This window comes from Equus caballus, chromosome 23 (genome assembly GCF_041296265.1).
Source record: "Equus caballus isolate H_3958 breed thoroughbred chromosome 23, TB-T2T, whole genome shotgun sequence".
NCBI classification, from domain to species: domain Eukaryota; kingdom Metazoa; phylum Chordata; class Mammalia; order Perissodactyla; family Equidae; genus Equus; species Equus caballus.
The window spans coordinates 46598065-46624245 of NC_091706.1; the positions used below are offsets into that span (position 1 = coordinate 46598065).

At 35.8% G+C, this 26181-nt stretch overlaps 1 protein-coding gene across 16 annotated transcripts in view; it reads right to left on the minus strand.

Annotated features, from left to right (window-relative positions):
• The window catches only part of MPDZ (multiple PDZ domain crumbs cell polarity complex component), a 155044-nt gene that overhangs the window by 77067 nt on the left and 51796 nt on the right, over positions 1-26181 (minus strand). For all 16 annotated transcript variants that reach the window (XM_070248691.1, XM_070248688.1, XM_023627359.2 and 13 more), the window contains 12 exons: positions 25703-25916; positions 24845-24973; positions 23054-23263; positions 20291-20405; positions 19851-19939; positions 10485-10668; positions 9568-9657; positions 7578-7687; positions 5219-5365; positions 4203-4367; positions 2071-2256; positions 697-906 (listed from right to left, as the gene is read on the minus strand). In XM_070248691.1, coding sequence (XP_070104792.1) covers positions 697-906; positions 2071-2256; positions 4203-4367; positions 5219-5365; positions 7578-7687; positions 9568-9657; positions 10485-10668; positions 19851-19939; positions 20291-20405; positions 23054-23263; positions 24845-24973; positions 25703-25916 — 1849 coding nt within the window. The remainder of the gene's footprint in view (positions 1-696; positions 907-2070; positions 2257-4202; positions 4368-5218; positions 5366-7577; positions 7688-9567; positions 9658-10484; positions 10669-19850; positions 19940-20290; positions 20406-23053; positions 23264-24844; positions 24974-25702; positions 25917-26181) is intronic.

A 26181-nucleotide genomic window follows, 5' to 3' on the forward strand; every position in this document is an offset into this window, starting at 1 on the left:
CACCCTTTCACTTAAAAATATATTTATACACTGAAAAAAACCCCCACAAATATTGAGAATGTCTCCAATATTTAATTGCAATTCAGTGATAAGTGCTATGTTGCAATCACTATATATAATAAACATTGACATTATGTAGCATGAATTCATTAGCTGTTTTTAATATTGCAGTAATTAATGACACAAGGGCTATTCCCTCCCCGGAGGATGAACCTACTTCGGAAAGTTCAATTTCTTGCTCTGTGGTAATTAGACAACAGATGTGCTGGGGTCAACAGAATACAGGACCGTAAGTCACTCTGACAGAGGTTTTACTTTATTCCACTATGACTAAAGAGTCCACTGTCAGCTGTTAATGCTATTAATTTCTCCAATACTCCACTATACTGGTATATTTTAAAGCATATTTCTTTGAGAATATTTGATTCTATATTCATCATGACTTTATTATTGCATTAAAAAAAACTCAAAAGTGAGCCACAAAGCAGTAAGTTATGAATTTATTTCTGAACTTTCTGGCTTTCTTTCCTTTATTCTTTTAAAGAATATTACTCAAAGTTAAATCTTTACACTCATGGAGCCAACAAACATGTTCATGAAAAGTACCAAAAGTCATGACATCTGAAGCTAAAAGTAAGCCTAAGAATCATTTTGTTTGAAAATATAATAAGAAATGAATAAAATCCGAACTCTTACGGGTAAAGGCTTGGCAACTCCTATTCTCACTGTTCCTGATGGTGCGCCCTTTAGAGCCTGCACAGCCTCTTCGAGACTGCTGTTTTCCAAGGTAACATCATTGACGAACATGAGTCGATCTCCAGGAAGAAGCCGTCCATCCTTTTCAGCAATGCCACCAGGCACCAAAGAACGAATTACAATCACAGTGCTCGCTGGATCAACTGGATCCTGACGACAGAAAAGGAAAGAGAAGGCAGCTCCTTTTCACACTGAAAAATGTTTTTACACGGTGGTGTCCACTTTGAATTGCAATGGATGGGTAATTGTTTCAAATGTCTTACAAAAATTTTCATATAACACTTCCAATGAATTATCTGGGTAAAGGCTGTCTCCATTTTAAAGAGTTTAGGAAGAGCTCACCCTAAACAATGGCACCCTCACTTTCCATTGTTCCTGAGTAGACCTCATATTGTACTGATAACTCTAAAATTGTAAGTTTAATTTGATAAATTGTTCCATTTTATAACTATCATTTGAGGCTAAATCTCAGATATATGAATTACTAACAGCAGCAGTTGTTAAACAGGATGTTACTGCGGTGGAACATCAGTAGACGTCAGTGTCCTGAAGGGAGGGCCTGACTTTTTCAAGTGAAGAAATGCAGAAAGAGACCATACAGTATTTAGTGATGCAGTGTTTTCAGAAACACGGCAACCTTAGTATTAGCAAAAGGCTCCAGAATCAGGCCCTGTGGAGAACACAACTCCCGGGAGTCACTGGAGATGGTTTCTGGTTCAGTATTAATTGATGAGAAGCAAGAGCTTGTGCTCTATCAGGCAGGCTGTAGCATCTCCTCTCTTACCCAGCACAGAACACAATGCAGGGTAAGGATGCAGCCCACACCGGACCGACTGAAGCTTACTCATAAATTTGGTCATTTAGTCAAATGACAGGAATACTAGAATTTATAATATACTCAATTAGAACTCTATCATTAACTTCATACAAAAGAGATTGATATCTAATACTTTCTGTCTTACCATTAAAATATGAACTGTCAATTAAGAGCATGGAAATAAAAATAATTTAGACATATTCCCCAGGTGACAAAAAAAAAACCTTAATATTTCCATAATATTCCTAAAATGTATTCTACATGTTCTTCACATTTCCAAGAGCTGAAATATAAAAGGGGTCGACATATTCAATGTTAAAAGAAATCCTTTATGATAATCAATGAATCACATAAATTACTACTTTGAAAAATTTACTAGAAACAAGACAATGTCTTTGATGACTCTAAAATATTATCTGCTTTTTCTGATATCAACAATATACCTTTAGTATATATCATCTTTTTTTAAAAAATTGCTAAAAGTAGGATATATTTACCTGATAATCTAAAATGCTAAAACCAAGTCCTTTGCTCCCTTTCTCCAGCTCGATGTACTGAACATCAGTCTCCCACATGGCCAAAGGTCCTTGTACCTCCTCCGCATTCTGACCCACATCAGTCATCGCCAACACAGGATCCTCTGTCTCTGAGGACCCGATGAACTCACCTAGATCTACATGAGGCTGGATAACAGACCAGACAGCTCTTATTTCAGAGGCACTAGATTAGCAGATACATACAGCAACACTACAAGGAAAAGGGAGGTGCCCAGCATCTGTCCAGAACAAAATACTGACATATAAGAATAGCAACAGCTAACCATGAAATCTTCATGAATTAAGGAAGTAATTATTGAAAGTTGTTAAAAAGGAAAAAATACCTAACTTGTAACAGACAATAAAAATGCATGGTTCAAAGATCTCTTATAAAAATATACAATGGTTGCATCTTAGCAGCATGATTGTAGGTGATTTTCATTTTTTCATCAATGTCTGAATCACCTCTGTAGTCAGAAAAAAATATAAAGCTATTTTGATAGTAAAGAAAAACAATTCTTACAATATTTAAGAAAAATTAAAGAGGAAATGACAATATGTAAAAGTTCTATATTCTATACACACAAGCTTCTAAAAGGCTGTATGACTGACTTGTGCACCTGATTATTTCATTAGTCGATTAACATGCACAGTAGCAAGACGAGATTTGAAGTCAGACTGGCCTGGTCTGCAGACTGCCTTTATGATTTCTTATCTGTGTTGCCTTGAGCAATATTCTTGACCCAAGCTTCACAGTTACCCATCTCACAGAACATCTAACATCTGTTGCCAATCTTCCACTTTTTGCTTGAGGAAGATTCTCCCTGAGCTAACATCTGTGCCAGTCTTCCTCCATTTTGTATGTGGGTCACTGCCACAGCATGGCCATTGAGCAGGGGTGTAGGTCTGCACCTGGGAAGTGAACCCAGGTCACCAAAGTGGAGCATGCCAAACTTAGCCACTAGGCCATGGGGGCTGGCCCCAGGAAAGACGAGTTTTTTGATGATGAAATTCTACTTTGTATACTACCTCTGCTTTTTATCAATTACTGAACATTCCACCATAGATGCAAATATGTCCACCTGCTTTTTTCTAATGATTCTGTTTATACCACCGAAAAATACGTATGGATATGAATGGTGCTAGACTTTGAGTTCTATATAATTTGGAATTATCATTCTTATTCTACCCTATTCTAATCATCCAGGCAAATATTAAACTATGCACTTTATTCTTCCAAGTTTTCAAAATTATTCCATTGTACTGATGCCTTCAGTATAATGTAAATAAAATTCTAACATCATCTCTCATTACACCTTAAATGAAATTTGATTAGACTGCAAATTACGTGAAGTCCAAATCTTAACTTTTGAGATCTCTTAAGAGTCCTCAGAGAAGCTGACAAGCTCTATTTCATGATATTTTGATCTGAATAGAAAAGAATAAGCAAACAGGAAAATGGGAGTTTCTGGATGTCACAGAGTATCACCTGACATGCAGTATTGTGAGCTCAAATTTCTGACATTTTCAAAGTATATATAGTGTGAAAATAAGACCTATACACACACAAATGATGCGTCCATTCATATTTTAGCCACTCACTGAGCAATAAGTGTGTGCCAGGCACTAAGCTGGGTACATTACACAAAAGTATCTTTTACCACATATGTCCTATATACTCACTATTTACATACTTAAATTTTCTCTTCTGTAAATGGGGACAATGAGTGTCTATTTCAGAGGGATATTGTGAAATCACACAAGCACATAGTGTACAATAATATCTATTATCATTACATGACCTTATTTAACCTACAGAGCAACCCTCTGAGACAGACATCATGACTCACATTTTGCAGAAGAGAAAACTGCGATTCAGAAAGATGAAGTGACTCGCCCAAGGTCACAGAGCTAGTGAGTGCCAAGGCTGATGCAAACCCAGGTCTGTGTGACTCCAAGCTCTGTCCTAAAACGTGGCCTAAGTGAGGAAGTCAGGTATCAAACAAAAGAAAAAAGCCTTTAAAACAATTGTAAACGTCATCTAGCCTTTCCATTATATATTCAGATTAGTCTCAAATGCACAAATCTGATACCTTTTCTATTAGTTCAATATCACATAAGTCCAGGCTATCCAATTCGGACTGGGTGGTGGGTGGCACAGTTCGACGACAGCACACCATTGTCACTTCTATAGGCAGTTCTTTTAAAATATTCACCACATCTTGGTGATTTTCCCCAAGCAAAGTTATGCCATTCACCTGTCCAAAAAGATAAGTCATCTAAGAAGGAACATTTCATAACACAAATACTCTTTTGAAAACAATTTTTTATTAAATATAAATTTGACTCTGGTGATTACCGTAGTTCTGCTGTGCTCAGAACTAGAGTCAGAGCTGTAGTAGGACTCTGAAACAATTTACGTGAAAGTTTAGAGCTCTTTTGGAACTGGACCTTCTAGAGCACTCACAGAAAAATCACTAGCTCTCATCCATGTTTCACACGCCAGTGTAGTAGTTTGGAAGGGAGAATTAATAAGAACATTTCCAAAGGATGAAGGGAAAAGCAGGTTATTTTAAAAATTGACATTTTATATCATTAAGTGAAGAAATCAAAATGGAAAATGGCACAGATCGTACGCTAGCATGTTTTTACATGTGAGGGAGAAGAATATATTCAAATTTTCTTATTTAGTCATTAAAACATCTGGAAGGTTGCAGAGAACCAAATATAACAGTAGTTACCCACTTAAAGGTGAGAGAACTGTGTGGACTGGGACAGGAAAGAGACTCGTCACTGCATATCTTTGCATTCTTTGTGATTTTGAAACACGTGAATGTATTACCTATTCTAAAAATCAAATAAATGTTTTATAATTCTTAAATAAAGTTTTTATAGTTCTCTGGACAAAAAAAAAAGCCTCCTCAACATGGAATTAGGTCTGAAGATCTATATACATACAGATTTGAAATTTCTGCTTTTATTTGTCTCTCTCTCTCAAGTACCCTTGGGAGAGGAAATTTAAAATAAGAACTTACTTATTCACCACATGAAGCCTCCCACAGCCTTTTCAGAACTTTAGTTAAGGAGGGAAAATGGCATAGCTCCTTACTTCCAATAGCTCATCTCCACTGAAAAGCTTCCCACTGTGGCCAACAGGACCTTCTGGTAGAACAGATCGGATAAAATGATGTCCCACTGTTGCTTCCAGACTTATCCCCAACCCACTGTTCTCACTGAACTTGCTCACATGGGCCACCTGAAAGGAGAAACATGGTCACAACTCTAATATTCTTTCATTTGTTTTTTTCTTCCCATTTATACGTTTTATGTTTATCCAAAAAGGTCAACTTTCTCACAGAAGCTTCAAAAAAGCTTATTACAAAGATACAAAGCTTTGTCTTTGAGGGAGTATTGAGATCCATTGGTTTCATGAACCAACACTAACCAAAAGGAAGCAGCCAGCTGCAAGCACCCAAGGCATTCTTCGGCACCTACGGATGCTGATAACAGACGGAGGGTAGTCAGAACTACCACAGATAAAATCACACGCCTGAGCTCAAACAACAGCACAGTTAGCACTTACTAGGTGCCCGGGACTGTCTAACCCCATTCCATAGCTTATGTCATGCTTCTCATAAATAGGTACACTTTCCCTCCTTGTTTCCCAAATTAGGGAAATGAGATTTGGAGAGGTTACCTTAACCGGAGTCACATAGCTAGAAAAGAGCTTTGAACCTAAGCAGTCTGAACACAGAGCCCACACTCCTGACCTTATGCTGTATCTAGGGACAACACTGGTCTTTAAAAGTGAATCAAAGCTTAAAACAGGAGAATGAACTTCCTATTTCCTACTGTTACACTAAATAATGAAGAACCTTAAGAAATTTTCACAAAGCATCCAATCATCAGAATGTTAAAATCAGAAGGTAGACTAAAGATGATCTAGTTCATCCACCTTATTGACAGCTAAGGAAACTGAGGGATAGAGGGACTGAGAAAAACACGGTTTAATTAAAAAAGATCTCTTTCCAATCTTGATGATAGTATATGCAGGGTCATTATCAGAAGCTACATCACCCAACTTTGAAATCTAATGCTAAATAAAATCCTTCTCACTTCTTAACACTCTGGCTCTCACTTCCTCTGAGCAGTCCTCCAGGTCCTCACTGATGACGCCCATCAATGCTCTCTGCTACACCACCACTCCTATGATTACATTTATGCTGTATAACTACATCACACACAACTTAAAGTCAGATCTATGTCTTATTTACTTTTGTTTGATGAGGGCAATAAACAGCTTGTTTTTTTCTTTCTTACAACAGATTTCTGCCCTTGACAGATGACTTGGGGGGTGCCACCAAGAGATGATATACACAAAGGGTAGTAAAAAGTTCAGTCTCAGGACTGACCTTTGTGACAAAGTGGCCCGTCAAAAGGTTCCCTTCACTATTCAGTTACCACCTGAAGAAGTGCACTCTCAGTTAAGCATGCCAGCCATGTTAACGCTGCCCCACAGACGGAATCCTCCACCTTTCTTTTCATGGTAAACTAACCACAGTCAAGCTGGACTTTATTATACTTTTCCTTGACTCAATTTAACATGGTAACAACAGCTGTACTTACTCACTTCTTAATTTGACTGTTAATCATTTTGAGGGCTCAAAAAAAAGATCATGGTCATGAGGATTAAATGAAACACTAAGAATACTGCTTGGCACAAAGTGCTCAATAAAAGCTAGCTACTATTATTATATGACATCTGTTGTTGCTTCTCTCTTCTAGAGTTACTAGAATATTGTAAGCAATATGAAAATTTCTCACCTAACCAAGTATTTTATTTTTCCTTTTGAAATCCCTGAGATTTGCCAACTGACACATCTAAGGATTGATAATTTGTGTCACTTTTGTTAATTTTCTTTTTAGGATAGCAGATCCTAAATTCAATTCTATACTAGGTATGCAAACTGTTCATAAACAAAACATTCACTACGGCATAAGTGATATGAAAAAAGCATACAGAATGAAACCTCTTAGGGAAAGTAAATGCATAAGAGTGATAGAGAGAGTGAGAAAAAATCCTTTTACAATTTTGTCCATAGGTCATGATGATTTCCCTTTTAAGGAAATTCTGTCATTGTATTTCAATTCTTTCTATAAATCCCAGGTTTAAGAATCAGAAAAACCCTTCCTTGTGTCTATATAATATAGACTATTGCCAGGAACAGTAAAATATTGATGAATTATGAGTTCTAAAACTTCCAACCCATTTATTTCAGTTCCTCGGTTACTATCCAACTTTTTCCAATCTTAATTTTTTAATACCTGAATCAACACATTTAGGTCTTCAGAAAAAAGTCCTGGGCATTTGCTACTTCTCTAGGACTCTTCATGATGGTCATCTTTATTATTGCCATGAACTTCCTGCTCAAATACAGTTACCAGTTAGGGAGCGTAAGCTAACCTACCACTATTTCATAATTAATTCCCATAATCCTTTGCCACTTTGCCAGCAGGGCAGCTTCCTGTTGTTGTGCATCTTCTATTTCCTCTCTCTCAGCTGACAGCAACGGATACCCTGAAATGGTCAACACAACTAAGTTAGTGACAAACTGCAAAAATCTCCGTATCTTAACATTCTGTACCAGGGACACTGTGATCAGAACCTGTCTGCTATACTAAGTCTGAGTCTTCACCCAATACACGAGTTATTATTTCCCTACATATTTTAATAATTTAATTAAATTTAATAATATAATTCTCCTTGAGAAATTGGAAACAATAAGCTATAATTTAAAAAAAATTTGGAAACTAGCCCCCTAAAATAAGTGTTTTCTCTTCCAAATTAGATTCAGTCCAGAGAGGGATTAACTACACAGGGGTGAACACCGATTACAGGAAAACTTCCAACCTGATGAGGCGAGAAAGAGGAGGGTCAGCTCAGAGTCCTACCTCCTCCCATAGTCCCTTTCTCTCATTCTGTTGTGTTTACAGAGATGGGCACTGATCCAAGTAAGGTGGGAGTTTGAATGGAGAAAGTGGGGAATCTGTAAGCTGCTGATAAAAGCAGTCTGAAATTTGTATTCATACAACCAACCTACAGTCACACAACCCTTGTTCTCCCCCTCTCCCAACCACCCCAATACTAGATTTCAGACATATTTAGAAACTCATCAAGTCCAGTCTTCTGAGCCTACTGAGAAGTCAAATGATTTGTCCAGACTCACAGTCAGTCAAATTTCTATGGAAGAGGCAGAGAGATCTTATCCCCTCTCTGATGACCGACACTAGTGCAGATGCATCAGAATCATTTACAAGTTTTTCCTGTTTATTTCGTTAGAAAAAGAAGTTGGGACTCCTGATTCTAAGTCTCGAGCCTCTCCCACCCATTCTCCCACACACAGACGCACATTCACCAAAGCAAAATGGATGGTCTGAGCCTTCAAGATGATCCCTCACACCCAACCCCACTTACTATCTCAAGTTTCATGCTTTGAAATATTTTTATCCTTTCCTGCTACTCTTGATAATCACTTTATCCTAAATAATGTCTTCACTTAGTGTAAAAATGGAAGAATGCAATTAACACCTGTGAATCCTAGATATCTCACTCCTGGAATATGAAATATCAAACACAAATATTCCTTTAAAATAATAAAAGTACGTCAGCACCAGGAAAAAAACTTTAATAATGAAGGAGTAGATATTTTAAAGAACTACAAAGCTTCAATATAATTATTTAGTAAAGGGCAGAATTTGCATGAAGGAAGATCAATCCATTATTCAGTGGATTTAAGTTACCAAAATACCTATAGCTCTCCGACAGGTAAGGGAGGCACACAGCCCCCAGCCGAACAAGAAGGCAGTAACATTCTGCATAATTATATATTAAAACAATGCTGATCGAAAAAATTTTAAACAGCTGAATGGATTCTAGGTTTATTGTGAAAGATCTCAGAAAAGTTTAATAATTTCTCTGTACAATTCCTTTCCAAACAAACTTCCCAATATTAAAATTTAGAACTCTGGAAAAATTGAGAAGAAAAAGCCTCCCAAAATTGAATAGTTTCATTCTTAAGAGCTTATGCTTTAAAGATTCTCTTGTGTTTATTTTAAAAATACTTGACAATTTTATCATTGCTTTCTCAATAAGCTCGAGACATGTGGGTGTACAGAAACAAGGGGACTGAAATAAAACCACGTATGTAACTGATTGAGCCCTAAAACCTTTTGGTTAAAAAACGTAAAAGAAAGAAAAGACTGACTCAGCAAGAAAATATGTCAGATACAAATGAACTATTCTAATCTACTAGAGCAATTAATCACATCTATAAATAAGGATTTACAAGCATCTTTTTGAAAGATATTTTTTGGTAATTTACAATGTATCCATAGAGGCTTAATCACATTTATAAGAATCATTTCTCCAAAAAAAAAAGAAAGAAAGAACATAATCACCTGGCTCCAGATGTTTACCTTCTTCTTCAATTGGTAATATGTTGGTATTTCTCCTCAACGATAGAGGATCTTCTTCTTTTTCATAATTTTCTTAAAGATAAGAATTACTAATTATGTCTTTAAAATAATCAAGCACTTGAATTCTTCTAACTCCAGTGCACTTATTTGAACCCCTAGATGAGAGTTTGTTGTTAGTAGGTAAACTCTTCTATAATCATATGTCCTTAAAGGAAAGTTCTCCTGTTAATGGGACAAAGAAGTAATAAATTTCTCCTGAGAGTTGCTTCCTTGTCTCCTAGTACTGCAAAAAGTAGTATATGGCAGGAATACCAGAACCGTCAATGGTTTGAGAAATGAAACAGCATTTTAAGGCCAACAGCCTGACCAATAAACCCTTACACCAGTGAGGTCCATGGGGATTTCTGTATTGTGAGAGACTCATGTACAAACAGCTTATGAATGACAAACAACTTGGGAATTTCTAAATGTGGAATTAAAGTCCATTCTTTCGAGGAAAGGCTGGGCATTTAGAGAAATCAAGGGGCTCACACAAATAATCCAGGCAGAACTGGGCCCTCCTAAAGAGAAAACATGGCATACCAATGACACCCAAAAAGAAGGCAGAGAGAAAGGTAAATGACTGCGTATGTTTCTGACTGAGAAATAGTGACCAAACGAATAGGGTAGAAAGAAATCTGCTTTATTTGAAACCTTTCTATTGTTAATGGACACATAGCTTCTTCCAGTTAATCCCAACTTTCTTCAATTTCCTTTTTGTTTATCTTCACATTTTTACTTTTATTATTAATTCATAATGAATAGGGAAGGGTAAAAACCATTCTTAAATAATTTCAGAATTAGAAAAAAATCTAAATGATGTAAGAATCTAACTGGAAACCAGATTAACCCAGCATTACCTTTGCTTAAACTGGCATTAACAGGAGACAAAATCGCGTCCTTTGTGACATCCTCCCGTGACGTGAGCTCGGCTTCCTGCTTCGTTCCTCTCCTCATCAGCGTCAGGTGCACAGTCTGTCCTGTGTGTCGCAACACCTCCACTGCTTGTTGATTGGTAAAACCCTGAAGGTTTGTGCCATCCACCTGTGATAAAGAAAATATATGGATATTTGTACCACCAAGTCACAAAATGCGTATTCACTGCTTGTTGGTGTGAAAAGAATGGGGAATGCCTATTCCCCTAACTGGGGAATGGCAATAATCCCCTAACACCTGTTTGGGGACCGGCACCAGCTTAGAAGCACTAGAGTCACTCAGGAGGGTTTTGTGATGTTTAGTATAGATTATAGGGTCTCATTTCTAGAAATTATGAGCCAACAGCTCTAGGGTGGGGTTCAGAGTTCTATGCTTTTTAAAATATTCTTTTATATTATTCCTCAGACAATCCTTATGTACAGTCAAGCTTGAAAATCAGTACTATGCAGGATATAAAGGTATAGAAGACAGGGATGAAAGTGGTTACTCAGAGTGCTGACATACTCCAAAATTATATTTATACTGGCTTTAAAAAAAAAAAGAAAGATGACAAAACGATATTTCTTTGTCTCTTCAAAAACTTTATGTGATTTTCCCTTTTTCTAGTTCACAAATGACAAAATATTTGAAAATGCCCCTGTGATCTTTCCAAACTACAGGTATGACCATATCATCCCAAACCTGCCTTGCACAGAACATTCCTTAGGACAATGCTCTGAACTGTCAAATGGCTTAGAATGGCCTGTGTCAACTATCCCCTCCTCCCATTAGCAACCTTATCCTGCATAATGCTGCCTATTACTGTGCCCTCCAGCCCCAGAGGGCTCATTTCCATTCTTCTGACCTGCAGTGTTCCCTTAGCCAGGAGTTCTCTGCAAGTGCTGTTCCCTCAGCCAAGACTCTCTGGACAGCCCGCTCCAGCCCATGCCCTTTCTCATCTGTTCACTCAGCAAAGACCTATAATTGCTTTCGATCTCAGTTCAATAGCTACTTCCACAATTAAGCTATCTTGACGTCCCTGACTCTAGTTAAAGTCCTGTGTTACCATTTCTCCTTCATAGCATTTATCAGAATTTTAATTTTACATTTTCTGTCATTATTTAGTCTATAACTATAGTCATAGGTTGCTTAACACCTGGGATACATTCTGAAAATGCTCTTTAGGTGATTTCATCGTTGCGTGAATATCACAGAATGTAATTACACAAATCTAGATGGTATAGCCTGTTACACACCAAAGCTACATAATAATCTTAGAGGACCACCATCATATGTACAGTTAGTCGCTGAGAGAAATTTCACTGTGAAGCACATGACCGTACGTGCTCCTAAAGGACAGGCTGTGTCACCAAAATCCAGTGCTGTGTGCACAGTAGATATTTACCCCAAATGGGAATACAGAGCTGTTGGCACATATGTCAAAGATATGTCAAAGCAAATTACCTTTTGGAATAAATAAATGTAGATTACAACACCTTATTTTTTAAAATCCATAAAATCACATTGAAAAGAGTTTGGAAAAGTGGAACAATAAATTTAATGTTGAAATTCAAAGTCATCGACATTCCTTTTGAATTGTGAAATGCCTATAAAATGGCTGTGTAGGTGTCATGCTTTTCTAAATACAGTGCTGGCCATATTAGGTGCTCAAATATTTACTAAATGAATGAGAATCACAATAAGACCCAGATTAGTGGTCTCTAAAATGAAGTACCCTTACTGCAGAGGTTTCTGGAAGAATATTATAAAACTTCTAAGTAAACATATCTTAAAATCTAATTTGTTTTATTTATACATATATGCACACATAAAGTATATATTAATTATATATAAAATATATATAATACATACATCAAACAATATACATTGTATATGAATATATACAGATGAGGAAAGAAAGGAGGTAGGAAAGAGTAACATTTTTTTTTTACTGGTGGAGATATTGAATAAAAAATCTAGAGACCACTAATCCAGATGATAAGCTTACACTTTGCAGGTTCCTTAAATCTTGTGTGACACTTTGGACCTAGATGGCAACTTGAACACGGGCATCTAACTCTCTCCTCTTTCCTCCTATCTCCACCCTGTTGATTTCCTTTTGGAAAAACTAATAAAAATATAATAAGAGAGGAAATACTGCAATGAAACTGCAAACCAAGGAAGAATCCAAGTCCCCATACACCAGTAACTTGAAGGAACTTCTACTAGGAACGGTCTGGAACTGACCAGATTGAAGGTAGCCCAGCTGAATCCCTATATGTGAGGGAATAGCTTTTCTGGTCTGTGAGAAAACACTTCAGTAAAAATCCAACAGCCTCCCATTAAAAGGAGGCAGTCAGATAGCACATGTGGATCCGAACCAGTGATTCCAAGAAATACACCAAGTGCTAGACATCACACCAAGCTGGGAGCATGCAGCAACACAGAATCGCACATGTGTAATGAAATCACACTCTGCACAGAGAAGCACACACACACAACTCCAACTAACTCCTGGCCTCACAACGAACACACAATCTCTCAGCACACAAGGGCAACACTCCCCATTGTGATGTACTGGTCTTCTCTCTGTTCTATTAATCTACAAATGAATCAACTGAAGCTGAGTAAATTTAAACTTTTCCCTTCCTTCTTGCATTGTCAATTCCTGAATCATCTTATCTTCTGGAAAAAACCTACACAATCTTCATTGGAACCCATCTCAACTCCCATTTGTACAAGCATAGTTCTTACTGAGTGTGACCAAAGGTTACAAGACATGGAATAAAATACCACAGTCCTAAAGAAGGTGCTTGCACCAAAGCATCAGTACAAACACCTTCCTAGGAAACTGTTACTGCAGTGAACAGGAAAAAACTGAAACTTCCCTTCAAAGGGATATGTATTTCATTGTATTTATGGAAATAGGGATTACAGCTACAAAGATCTACCAAAAAAGAGAAAGGAAACTGTTATAATGAAGGCAGTCAGCAGGATTTTAAATACCACAAAAATAAAGTCAGGAAATGGAAGATAGAAACATGCAATTTTCCCATATTTTAGAGGAAAAGTATAAATCTAGAATGATTGGAGGAATAAGACTGAAGACACAAAGCTGATCTAGGACATCTAACATAATTGTGAAAAGAATTACAAGGAGAAGAGAATGAGGAAAAAAATAAAGAAATGACTAGGAGGTAGGGAAACTTACTGAGTCTACAAATCAAAGAGGTACATGAAAAACCAGAAAATAAATGAAAAAAAAAAACCTAACACTTGGACATATGCTGGTAAAATTCTTAGATTTCAAAGATCAAAAGAAAAAAAAAAATCTACCAGCATCTAGACAACAGGGTGACCAGATTATCCAGAGAATTTGTGGTAAAGAAATTATGAACCAAGAGTTTTACACTCTGTAATGTACGTGAAAATGGAAATTACAGTAAAGAGGCTACGATTATTTATATCCTATACCAAAGTGAGTTGTGAGAGAGCAGTCACAATGCAGACATTTTAAACTAAATGGTCAAGAACTACAGTTCGTACACAATTAGGGCATAAAAGGGCTAGGCTGTTAAAGGTTAGGAAAAATTTAAGAGGAGAAGAGAAAAGAGTGCTGTAAGCCCCTACCCCATCCACACTAAGATGTTTTGCTCTTGACCTCAAGTCAGAAGAGTTGTGGCACCTGTACTTGAGGAGGATGCAGTGGATTGTGTCTAACTCCCCTGGGAGGATAAGGGAGAGGCTGTTTAGTTGCTTTGACAGTGGAGCAAGAGAAATTGCTGTTATGTTGGGAATTGCTCAAAAACCTGACTTTGAGCATAGATCAGAAGAAGGCTAGACACATGAGAAAGCCAGGATGAAGTCATTTTGAAGCCTACCCAGAAGGCATTCCCTAGGGGTACTAGGGAATGATGGTACCCAAAAGAGAGACTCTACGGAGCAGAACATTGGGAAACCAGGGGCCAAAGAGAAGAAGAGTCAGTCTGATGAAAAATCTACCATCTGTCATGGCAAGTTAAGTCAAATATCTCCATTAGGATCCCCCAAGACGGAACCCTAAGAGACAGTTTTAAACATCTGCCAGGCTCACTCAGCACAAAGCCATCTTACAGTAGTACCAGTCAAGGAAGAAAGGTCTTATCGCCCTTCCTTTTCTCCCTTCTCTCACCTTTTATAGTAGCAGGGTCAGAAACCACAATAAGAAGGTGAGGGAGGAAAAGAAAAGCCAAGTAGGGAAGGACAGACTGGAGAGTACAGGCTCCATCCCTGAGAAGCCATCAGTCCACAGCAGGCTTCTGCTAGGCCAGGGTGTAGTTTGAAATTAGAGTATGACTTAGGATGGGAAGTTCTTAATTACTAAATTGGGGCTGTGTTTGATGATTTTGATTGGTCATAGGACATTTTATTCTCTGAGAATCACATACATCATGGAACTTGCCTAAAGGGGGCAGTCGATGACAAAACTTTAAAAGTTGTTCAGGATTATGCCCCCTATGTCCTCCTTGTGCAATGTCTCTGTCGTCCCCAGCCAAACTATCAAAGGCAACAGAAGAGGTTCTCAGACAGAAAAGTTTTGGAAGGGGCACTAACATGTTCTCTTTCTATAAAGTTTACCCAAAATGCTCTAGCTGACCAAGAAATTAATCTGATTTAAAATTCAAATTAAGAAAATAGTGGCATATAAGTTCTAGTGCCAAGTAATAAAATAAGTAAAACTCAAATCTAAATACTACCATTACAGCAAAATCAAATGTTTCAAGGCTTAGTCCATAAAAGACATATAAACTGGTATCTAATAGTTGTTTGTAGTAGCAAACAACTCTAAAGAATATGTAAATGTCCATGAGTAAGGCTTGCTTAAATACATTACAATGGATTTATATGTGCTGATATGACTACGCCTACCAGGTATATTTTTAAGTAAAAAATAAAATAAAAAGGTATAAACAAATATAATATGATCCTATTCAAATACAGATACACGGAAATTTTCTAAAATTTTAAACCATAAAATATTAGTAGTGGTTTCTATGAGAAGATTTTTTTTAACTATGTTCAAATTTTATATTCTTTAAACCTCAAAGACAAAAAGTTAGTCTAAAATGAATGAACATGTTATTTACTCTTGGGGTATTTAAGAAAAGGAGAAAAATCTCAACTCTGAGATTCCATAAAAATTCTTAAAATGCACAGAACCTAGGTTGTAAGTTTTCATCTGTAATAGATTTTCATTGCTTAAGTGTTTAAAAACTCTAAAAAAAAATCAAATGTGTATGATTTTGTCTACTTAATAGCAATAAAGTTCAAATATGTTGAAAAAAAAATCTTTCCTTTATTTTCAAAACTTGATGACCTGAATTTAAAAATATATTCCTTACCCAAATGTCAAAGATGGTCCTAGCACAGAAGAAATTGCTATAATGAAATAATCATGGGCTTTTAAAGCTAGACTTCGGTTCACATTTCTCAGTATCTTCATCTATAATATGGGAATAATGGTACTTACTTCCTCAAAATTAAAATGCATGGCATTTTGTACTGGGAAGATACTCAGAAGCTGGCATTATTTTTAATAGAGTGGAGGAGTGATTAATAAACATGAAAACCCAAGCCTTCGTAGGAGCAGTTTCTGTTCAATATAATTACACCTGTCACACATAGGAGACAAGGTCACTGGAGCCTAAATCAGTGCCCTGGACAGCTCTGGTCCCTCACACCACAGGAAGAGAGTTAACAGGTGGCTTCAGACCCAATGGTACTACAGAAAAGAGTTCAGTGGAACTGGGTGCAGTGGCAGCAAACTGCCTACACGTTATCTCAAGGAGAGATCCAACATCCTTATAAGGTGCAGTGCAGACACTACAATTAATAGGAATAATTATAGGGGAGAAATATTAGTTGAAACAACTCAAAAACTCCAGCTCTTAGCACACTCAATCTAGCCAGCTAACCCCTCCTCCAACACAGCCTAGACCTACATGTTTAAGAGAGAACCTGAGCCTATTAACACAGAACATCAAAGGTAACATTTGACACCGTTCCTTATTTCCATGCTCGTTTAATAATTTTCTATTCAATCATAATTTCATGCTGCTTTTAGCCAGAATCTCTGTGTATCAATCCAAAAGGAATGAGTATATCATTTTATCTAATGATGAGTTTGATCAACTTTAAAAAAAACCAGAGTCCTCTCATCAAATAATTCTTATATAGAATACCAGTATATAAAGTGGAAAAAAATGGAACCATTTGCTCTATGCCCTGTCCCTGTAATGTCTATAGTGAAATCTTAGGGGTCAACAGAGCACAATTTGTAAAACAGGAATCTTATAACAAAATAGTGTTAATGTTATAAAATAATACTTCCTCAAAACAGTAAGAAATAATTTCTTAATCTTCTCACCACCTCAACAATTACAAAACAGAAACAGAATATAGCTCCAAAAAGGTGCTGCCAAAATAAAAATGGAAAAAACAGAGAAAAATTACAGTTGTGAAAATGCAACCAGTGTGAAGAACTTTACTACCAATATCTCAAAAGTCCACAAGATGGTGATATTTTTGCACAAAATTAACGTATGATCAAAAGCATTGCAAAATGCTCCCGAAGAGTTTGAGGTGCTTCTAACTTTGAAAAGAATGTTGCTAAAAATTAAAAATCACAACATTGATGACAGTGAAGACAAGTGAGTTTACTGAAAGCAAGAGAACACTTGAGAAGAAGAGTGCTTCCACTTTCGAGTCAACAATTTCCTTTATCACTGACCTTGCCTAAGCAAAATTATATGTAAGGTTCCACTTATGTAAGAATGAAAATAATGTCAAGTTTGGAGGGAAGCTATCGTGAAACTCTTTCAAATGTGTAATCATTTCAGGCCCTCAATAAATATCTGCTTAATTAATTTGGCTTATGTGCCAAATATTATAGTAGATATTTTACATAAATTACTCATTTGGTTTCCCTAAAAATAATACAAGGGAAGTTTCCTTATCCCAATTTTGTAGGTAAAAGAAGTCTGCTAAACAGCTAAACATACAGTTATCATATAATCCAGCAATTCCACTTGTAAGTATATACCCAAGAGAAATGAAAATACATAGATTCACATGAAAACTTGTACATCAATATTCATAGCAGCATTATCCATAATAGCCAAAAAGTGGAAACAACCAAATGGATAAATAAAATGTGGTATACCCATACAATGGAATAATATTCAGCAATAAAAAGAAATGAATTGATACATGCTACAACATAAATAAATCCTGAAAATAGCAATGCTGAGCAAAAGAAAGTAATCACAAAGGACCACATATTTATGATTCCATTTACATGAAACGTCCAGAATAGACAAATCTATAGAGACAGAAAGTAGACTGAGCGGATGGGGGAATTAGGGAGTGACTGCTAATGGCTATGAGGTTTCTTTTCAGGATAATGAAAAAGCTCTAAAATTGATTGTGACAAGGGATGCACAATTGTGAATATATTAAAAACTACACTTTAAATAGGTGAATTGTATATTACGTGAATTATATTTCAATAAAGCTTAGTCTTTAAAAAGCTTTCTAATGGATTAAAACATATAGTTTAGGGGAAAAAAGAGTACATTAGCTATGTTTTCATCTTTTAATTCAGTATCAGACATGGATTTAGAGTCTGTATCTATTCACTCTCTCTCCCTCCCTTTCCTCCAAAATAAAAAAAGTAGTTAATTTTCATTGTATGTTAAAATGGAGATACTGTGGCGAAAGCTCATTTCCAGGATATAGCCAGTTTAGACAGTAAGCACAACGTGATCTTTAGAGTAGATTTTAAGAGGTTAACAGGTGCAGTTAGGAGTTTTTATAACTAAGCCCAAGAAGACTCAGGGAGTTGAAATATAGAAGCAAAGGGCAGAGATGAAGGACATCTCTATCTTTTTTTTTAATTGTAGTAGAAAACATAAAATTTACCATCTGAACCATATTTAAGTATACAGTTTGGTGGTGTCAAGTATATTCACATTGTTGTACAACAGATCTCTAAAACATATCATCTTGCAAAACTGAAACTCTATACTCATTAAACAACAGCTCCCCCTTTCTCCCTCTCCCCAGCCCCTCACAACAACCATTCTACTTTCTGCTTCTAGGTGTTTAACTACTTTAGATAACTTACGTAAGTGGAAACATACAGTATTTGTCTTTTTTGTGACTGGATTATTTCACTCAGCAAAATGTCCTAAAGGTTTATCCATGCTGTAGGATGAGACAAAATTTCCTTTTTTATAAGACTAAATAATATTCCATTGTATGTATATACCACATTTTGCTTCTTTTTCTTAGCTATTGTGAATGATGCTGCTATGAGCAGGACTCTTCTATTTTACCATTCTTCTTTCTTCCCATTATTAAGATCCCAAGGGAACAACAGAGACTTAACTAAGCATAAAGAAATACATATTAAGATAAATCAACATCTTTCAAAATGTCTTCCAAAGAATATTGATATATGACTAAGGAAAGAAAGAATCCATGACTACAGAAGTTTAGGAAACACTCAACTAAAAGAGTTAAATGTCCCTCTATTGTAGAACTTCTCAAGAGTCTGCAAGTTTTCCACGTGCATTGTGAATCCCTAAGAGACCACATCACATGAAGTTTTCCCTAAACTTATTTGACCGGGAAGTCCTTGGTGCAGAGTCTCTTTGATTTGTGTTCTGAGCAGTAGTGAGGGTGGTCCAGTTTCCACTGAACTGAAAGTTGGATTCTTTTGTCCACTACCTTGAATAGCCATATGCTCAAAACATACTAATGTTCCTATAACAACAATGATGGACTCGATCTAATAAAGAGGAACTGAATCTGTTTATTTTATTCTTGTATATTCCAAGAGCTAAAAGGAGCCCTGGTCATGGAACCAACGAAACAGTGTCATTCTGATGTAAAAGAAAATGTACACATCACAAATTCAGATTCAAGTACAGTAAACGTTATGATATCTGATCTTTACCTTTGAAGCATCTGCAATTAAAGTATAAGTATGATATTAATGTAACAAATTCATTACAATCAGAAATCAGATATATCAGAAATTATTCAAGAAATAAGTTCCGCCCTAAAGGTTGATTAAGATCAGTAAAGCCTCTATCCAATACCCTTACTTGCACAAAATAATAAAATGGGTAATTGTAATGACAGCCTCAAATCACCAAAGCAGACAAATTGGTATGGAGCTAACCGTAGTTCTCAAAACTGTGGAAACTAGAAGAACGCATTTCTCAACCATGAAAATAAACAAAGCTATTATTAAATGTGTTACTTACTGCTATAATCTGGTCTCCAACTTGGATTCTTCCATCATGTTCAACAGCACTGCTCTTTGTAATGCTCTTTACAAAGATTCCTGAAGGTTCTAAGATTAGAAATAGAGTTTATTTGGGGTTTTTTTTTTTCTATTTACAAAACACACTTAAAGAATGTCCATCCTCCATTTTCCAAATATCAAGTCTTGATTTTGAATAAAAATAAATCAACAAGCCACACAAACAAGACCACTAGTAGAAACTTAGGCTAGACAATAAGACAATGGTTCTGACTTAAATACAATATCAGAGTCACCTACATTAAATTATTACTAAGGAAGTTTTCAGTCAGTTTACCTAACAATCTGAGAATACATAATGTTGATTCAATGTTTCACAAGACAAAGATATTAGAGGCAATTGCCAAGTTAAATAAATAAAACATTAATGTTTATAACTACCTAATTTTTTATCTCCAATGTAACCAGCAATGGTAATTCCCAATCCTTGGACATTTTTAGTGAGTTCTACATCAAATGTCTCACTATCTTCATTTTTCTGAGTAGAAGCATCAACCTAAAATAAAATTGATAAATAATCATACAGAAAAATAAACATGTAAACAAACAAGATACGTTCAAAAAGCCACAGCCTTTATTTGAAATAAGATGATGTAATTAGGTGTCACAGAACGCTGTTAGAGAATTACTGCAGAGATTACTCTTCAATCTTGACAACACAGACTAAGCATCACATTTTTACTCAAAAGGAATGTCAGCAGTAAAGTTAAACTCCCCTTATCAGAGAAATGCATTATTTGTGTACAAAAAAATTTTAAAAATCAAATCATTTCTTACTAACAAATTCTATCTTTCAGAGATGGCTCATCTTCATTTCTGAAGGAGTTAGAAGGAAACACAGTTGAAAGAACTCATGTTTTGAATTCAGATGAACAAGTTCAAATCTATCTTTGCCACTTAATTTTTCTAAGCGTTGTTTTGCTCAGCTATCTAGCAGGAATATGAATAACAAGTCCAGCTAGCATTTAGTGAGCAGTTTCTGTGTAACAGGCACTTGACATGTCTCAACTCATTTACTCCTTAGAACAAGACTATGAGATAAGCACAATTACCATCAATTTTTCTCTGGGGAAACTAAGGAACATAAACTTTTCCAAGGACAACCAGTGAGCAATCCAGTAAAGGCAGAATTCAAACACAGATAGCCTGGTTGCAGAGTCCCTGCTCTCAAGCGCCATACAGGATGTAAAATCCCTAGCAGAATGCAGGGGCCATGGTGTCCACTCAGAACTCATTGCTATTACTATCTTCAGCTGATAGTTGATCCTAACAGCATGAATATGAGTTAATCTATCCTCCAGATATATTATTAATAGGCTGATGGTTATTTTGAAAGCCAGTGAAATGCACCAAAGAGCTATTTAAAACTGTCCCTGTATTTGTTTTGTAAATTCAGACTTTAATATGAAAAGCTATTTATAAGAAAAGTATGCCTTTCTGCACTGATTTCCTTCATTCCTGGAATGATAGCTGAAAGCAGGTTCCTCTAACATGTAGAATTGTTATTAATTATATATTGAACTGAAGGCAAGGCTCCCTGAATTAAACATTAGTGGACTAGTGCAGTAAGTCATCAATAAGCTACTGGCTTTATGTACAAGTGTAGTGTCAGCAGATTCCACAGAGAACCCTAGAAAGATCACAACAGAATGAAGGCAAGGGCTTGAATGGACATGCAGGTTGGGGCTAGCTGGTAATGTTTTCTGATTCTCTTTAAGCAAACTCTTATCCCACTGATAGTTCACCTAAACGAGACACAATTTTACAGTAAAGTTTGATTTATTTTTTTTCATTGCACATAATTATCTGTGCAAACTTAGCAAAAGTTTAAAGTTTAGATAATTACAAGAAAATGACAGGATGAAATCTGCTTCAATTGAAACAAATGTGTTTTCTATTTTTAATAAGATTTATGCGACTGCTATTTTAGAGGGTGGCAATTTGACTATCGAATGGTTTTAAAAGGGGCACAAGCTTCAGAAACGATGATATGCACAGAATAGATATTTCTCTAAGCTTTCAATTACATCAAGTGGTTTTCGGTATTGCATTCATTTATATATTGCTGAATAAAATGTTTTGTTTACCACAAAAGAATGCCATTTAAATACTTTCATAAACAAGCTTTCTTTACTTCTTTCTCTTTGCAAAAAATAGCAACCAGACTCAAACCTAAAAAGAACAGAATCATGGAAATTTCAAGTGTTCTAATAAAGTTTTAAAGGGTTTGGGGAGGAGGTTAGAATATTAAAAAAAAAGAATTTGCAGCAACTGGTTAGAAAAAAACTTTAATAGAATAAATCATACAGACGTTTCTAGATCTATGAGAAAGGAACGTGGGGCTTGCATTTGCTATAAAGCTTACCTAGAAATTGGGTGTAATTCTCTTCTTAAATACTTAGATTTCTGGATAGAATTATTTTGTTGATATTTTATCCGCTATAGTCTTGTAACTGAATTTCTGAGATAACCACTACATTCTAATAATTTTGAAACTTTTTAGCTTTTTTCATATCAAGTTAACAACAAAGATGGAATGCTATGCCTATGAATAAAGCTTTTGTTACAACCTTGAAGGCTTAACTTTTGTTTAAAAAATTATATAACTGGGTCAAGCACAGTGCCTTCTCATTACAGATCTGATAACAGTTCTAAGACATACCTTAAAACACTAATATTGAAAGGTTTTAGTAAGCTGTATTCACCCCCACTAAGCCTGCCTTCATCTCCCTCTCCAAGAAAAAGACACTAAAAAGAAAGCTGTTGAAGGAAATGGTTGGAACATATGGCCCACCCTATAAAGGGCCTTCCAAGTAAGAGAAAGATAGAATTAACCTTTTTCGGTATAAGCAGAAAATAATTCTTTAAAATTTTATCCATACCTCAAAACATTATCCTCATAAATGTGCTGCTTAGAGAAAAATGTAAAATAGTAATCTGGAATTTTTTAAGATCCTATTTTTCCTGTTATACATTATTCCTAATTAATAAAATATTAGTGCCAAAACATCTCTACATTTGAATTTCGTTTCATTCTTTAGCACTAACATATGAACATTAATAAGTCTATTTTCTAAATAAATATCACTGTCATCTAAGTGCTATAGTCTATGATTTTTCCAATAACTGTTTTTACCTACTTACCCGCATCTCTGGCGTAGATGATGAGGATGAAGAAAGGGTGATGCCCAAAGAGGTGGATGCTGTTGGTTCTTCTACGGCACCTCTTGCAATCATCAATTTAACTCTGTTTCCACATTGCCTGAGGACTTGCGCTACTTGCTCACTGCTCATTCCTGCTAGATCTGTGTCCCCAATCTTTAGAATGTGGTCTCCACTGCATAATCGCCCATGCTGAATAAAAAGAGACTGATTAATCAGGATACTATTATTTTTACTCCCTCAGAGAAATCCTAAATGACAGAAAGGGAATAATAAAAAAATGGCAAAGATATGAACTACCTATCATGGAACATTAAATATGTGGTTGTAATTTTCACCGTCTTTTGAAACGTCCTGGCATCATTCACTGTGATATAGGCAAACGAAATTTACAAATATTCCTTAAATCAATATTGATACAAGCTTTACAATTTGATTTTTACCTACTAGATGCAAAAAAATTTTAACTCTTTCTGTGGATTTTTTGAGGGCTAGAAAAGGAACACAATGTCATTTAGCAAAGATGAAGTATACGTCACAATGCAAATACATCTTACTCAAAATATGGGATGAACCACAAGAAAGCACTGAATAAAATACCACAATTTTCTGCCTTGCACTTCAATTATAAATGTCCCTAAAGAACTCACTTGTAGATGAAATACTTGTAAAATGAAAATTCAGATAGAAGAGGAGAGTGAAAAGCAGTCTTACAAGCCTCCCTTGAAGCACTGTCCACGAGAACTTTCTGCAATGATGGAAATGTTCTGCACTGTCCAATACGGCAGCTATTAGCAACATGGGGCTACAGAGTGGTCGAAATGCGGCTAGTCCACCCGAAGAACTGAATTTGTAATTTTATTTAATTTTAATTAATTTAAATTTGAATTTAAAAAGTGACATGTGGCAAGTACCTATAGTACTGGACAGGGCAGATCTATACTGAAGATGCTGCTTATTTATCACGAGCCTGGAAACTGCTAGATGCTGGCTAATGTTTAAAAGGAAGAAAATTTGCATACTATTGTGTTACTATTAATATCTGCACTGATAAGGTTGCCATTAAATAGGCCTTTCATTTATGAATATAAGAAATACCTGATGAACCTCACTTCCTAGTTGAAGTTCAAAAAAACATGCAAAAACCAAACAGCTTTATAAACAAAATGTCATAATAAGGCAAAAGTTAGTGACACTAATAAATCTTGTCAAATTAAAACATAAAACATAACTAGTAACTTTACAAAAACTTTTCTCACATATATTCCATGACATATCATAAATGGCAAGGCTTTAATGAACTACTCTAAACGATGAAAACAGGCTGTGCTCCATAACCAATGACCCCGTGACCCATCACTAAAGGGACAAGTCGAAGCTTGTTTTTTCCCTCGATAATAAGGTATTCTTTTTTCCATAATATCTTGTGGCTATAAAACAGATGATTAGGTTTATAAATATGATTTATAATCATAAAATAAAAGGTAGCTACCTCTACAGTCATCAAACCCATAACCTGGGCTTTAGTCTGTGCTTCTAAAGAGTCATAAGATCATTGCCTACAACTGTAACTTAAGATCAATGTCTCTTTTCAGAAATAGTTCTCCCCAGGTCTAAGAAAACACTTTAGAGATAATCTAGCAAAAAGAAAATTCTAACTCAGCTTCTTTGACATTATCTAAGAGCAAAGTTTCTTCTTTATAACAGAGAATGTAAAAGATGAAGCCATATCGTTTGATAAAACAGCATAAAGGACCTGTTGGAGCAGCTTACCTGGTCGGCTACTCCTCCAGGCAGAATGGTTTTTACTATCACACCAGTGGCTTTCCCTCCTACAATGCCAAATCCCAGACCAGACCCATCATTCACCAATTCAATAGTCTCCACATGCTGCCAGTGGACCTGAAAACAAAGCTCCTATGTGAATTTGAAAAAATTTAGGAAAAACTAAAATTTTTATTACAGTTGAGCTTTTTGTGAATTTTGTGATCAGTATTAAATAATTGAGTTCAGACATAACAATGAGCCTTAACAATGTCCCTTTGATTTAGTACACTTCCCTTTTACTGCTGTTGATATAATCATTTTTGAAATTATCAATACATCGTTACAGTGACCACATTTAACCAAGCAAAGATAGGCACTGATTTGCAAGATCCTCTGTAGAACTTCTAAAAAAGAAAAAAAGAAAAAGATCAAGGAAAAAACTGTCACCTGTTAAGAATGTCTTCTGCATAATCTTGCCTCTCAGGATTCCAAATTAGATGACTTCTTAAAGTCACTAACAGCTACCTGTAACAATTCTAAATTTGTATAACAATTCTATAATTATAATTCTATAATCAAAATCAAAATTTTATCTGTCTACAGATAGAGTTAACTTTTTTAAAGGACTAATTTTTTTTTTAGGAATGGTGTCAAGTAGAAGAACTACACAAAAAAGGTAAAAGATTTTTTAGAAGCCAGAAACTTAATCATAATTAAATAACAAATGTTCCAGGCTAGGGAGAGAGAAAAGAACAAAAGGGCAAAACTCAAAAAGTACAAAGAACCTACAGGAATTGGAAACCTGCAGACAACCAAAAAGAACTAGAAAAATGTTCTAATCCTTCTGAAAATCTATGTACTCACCGGATTCGAGTGAGCTGAAATTGTGCTGGCTGCAGATGGAGAACGGGAAACTATGGGGCTGATGAGTTGAGGCAATGAGCCTCTGGCAATAACTAACTGGACATTATCTTTGGCTTTCTGCAGGATGCTGATAGCCTGCTGATGAGTAATTGTCTGATCAAGTGCCTGTCCATTGATAGCAAGGATTTGATCAGTTTCCTTCAATCTTCCATCTCTATTGAGAATGAAAAGGGGGTAAAAATTATCTGACAGCTCTCAAGAAAATGACAGCTTCTTTGGCATATATTTTCAGGTTATTTTTAATCCTGTTTTCTAATATCCACACTTTTTAGGCTTTTTCCTGCAGTTCTATTTTTTTTCCCCCTGAGGAAGATTTGCCCCAAGCTAACATCTGTGCCAATCTTACTCTATTTTTTTCTAAGTGGGTCAGCGCCACAGCATGGCCACTGACCAGTGGTGTAGGTCTACACCTGGGAACC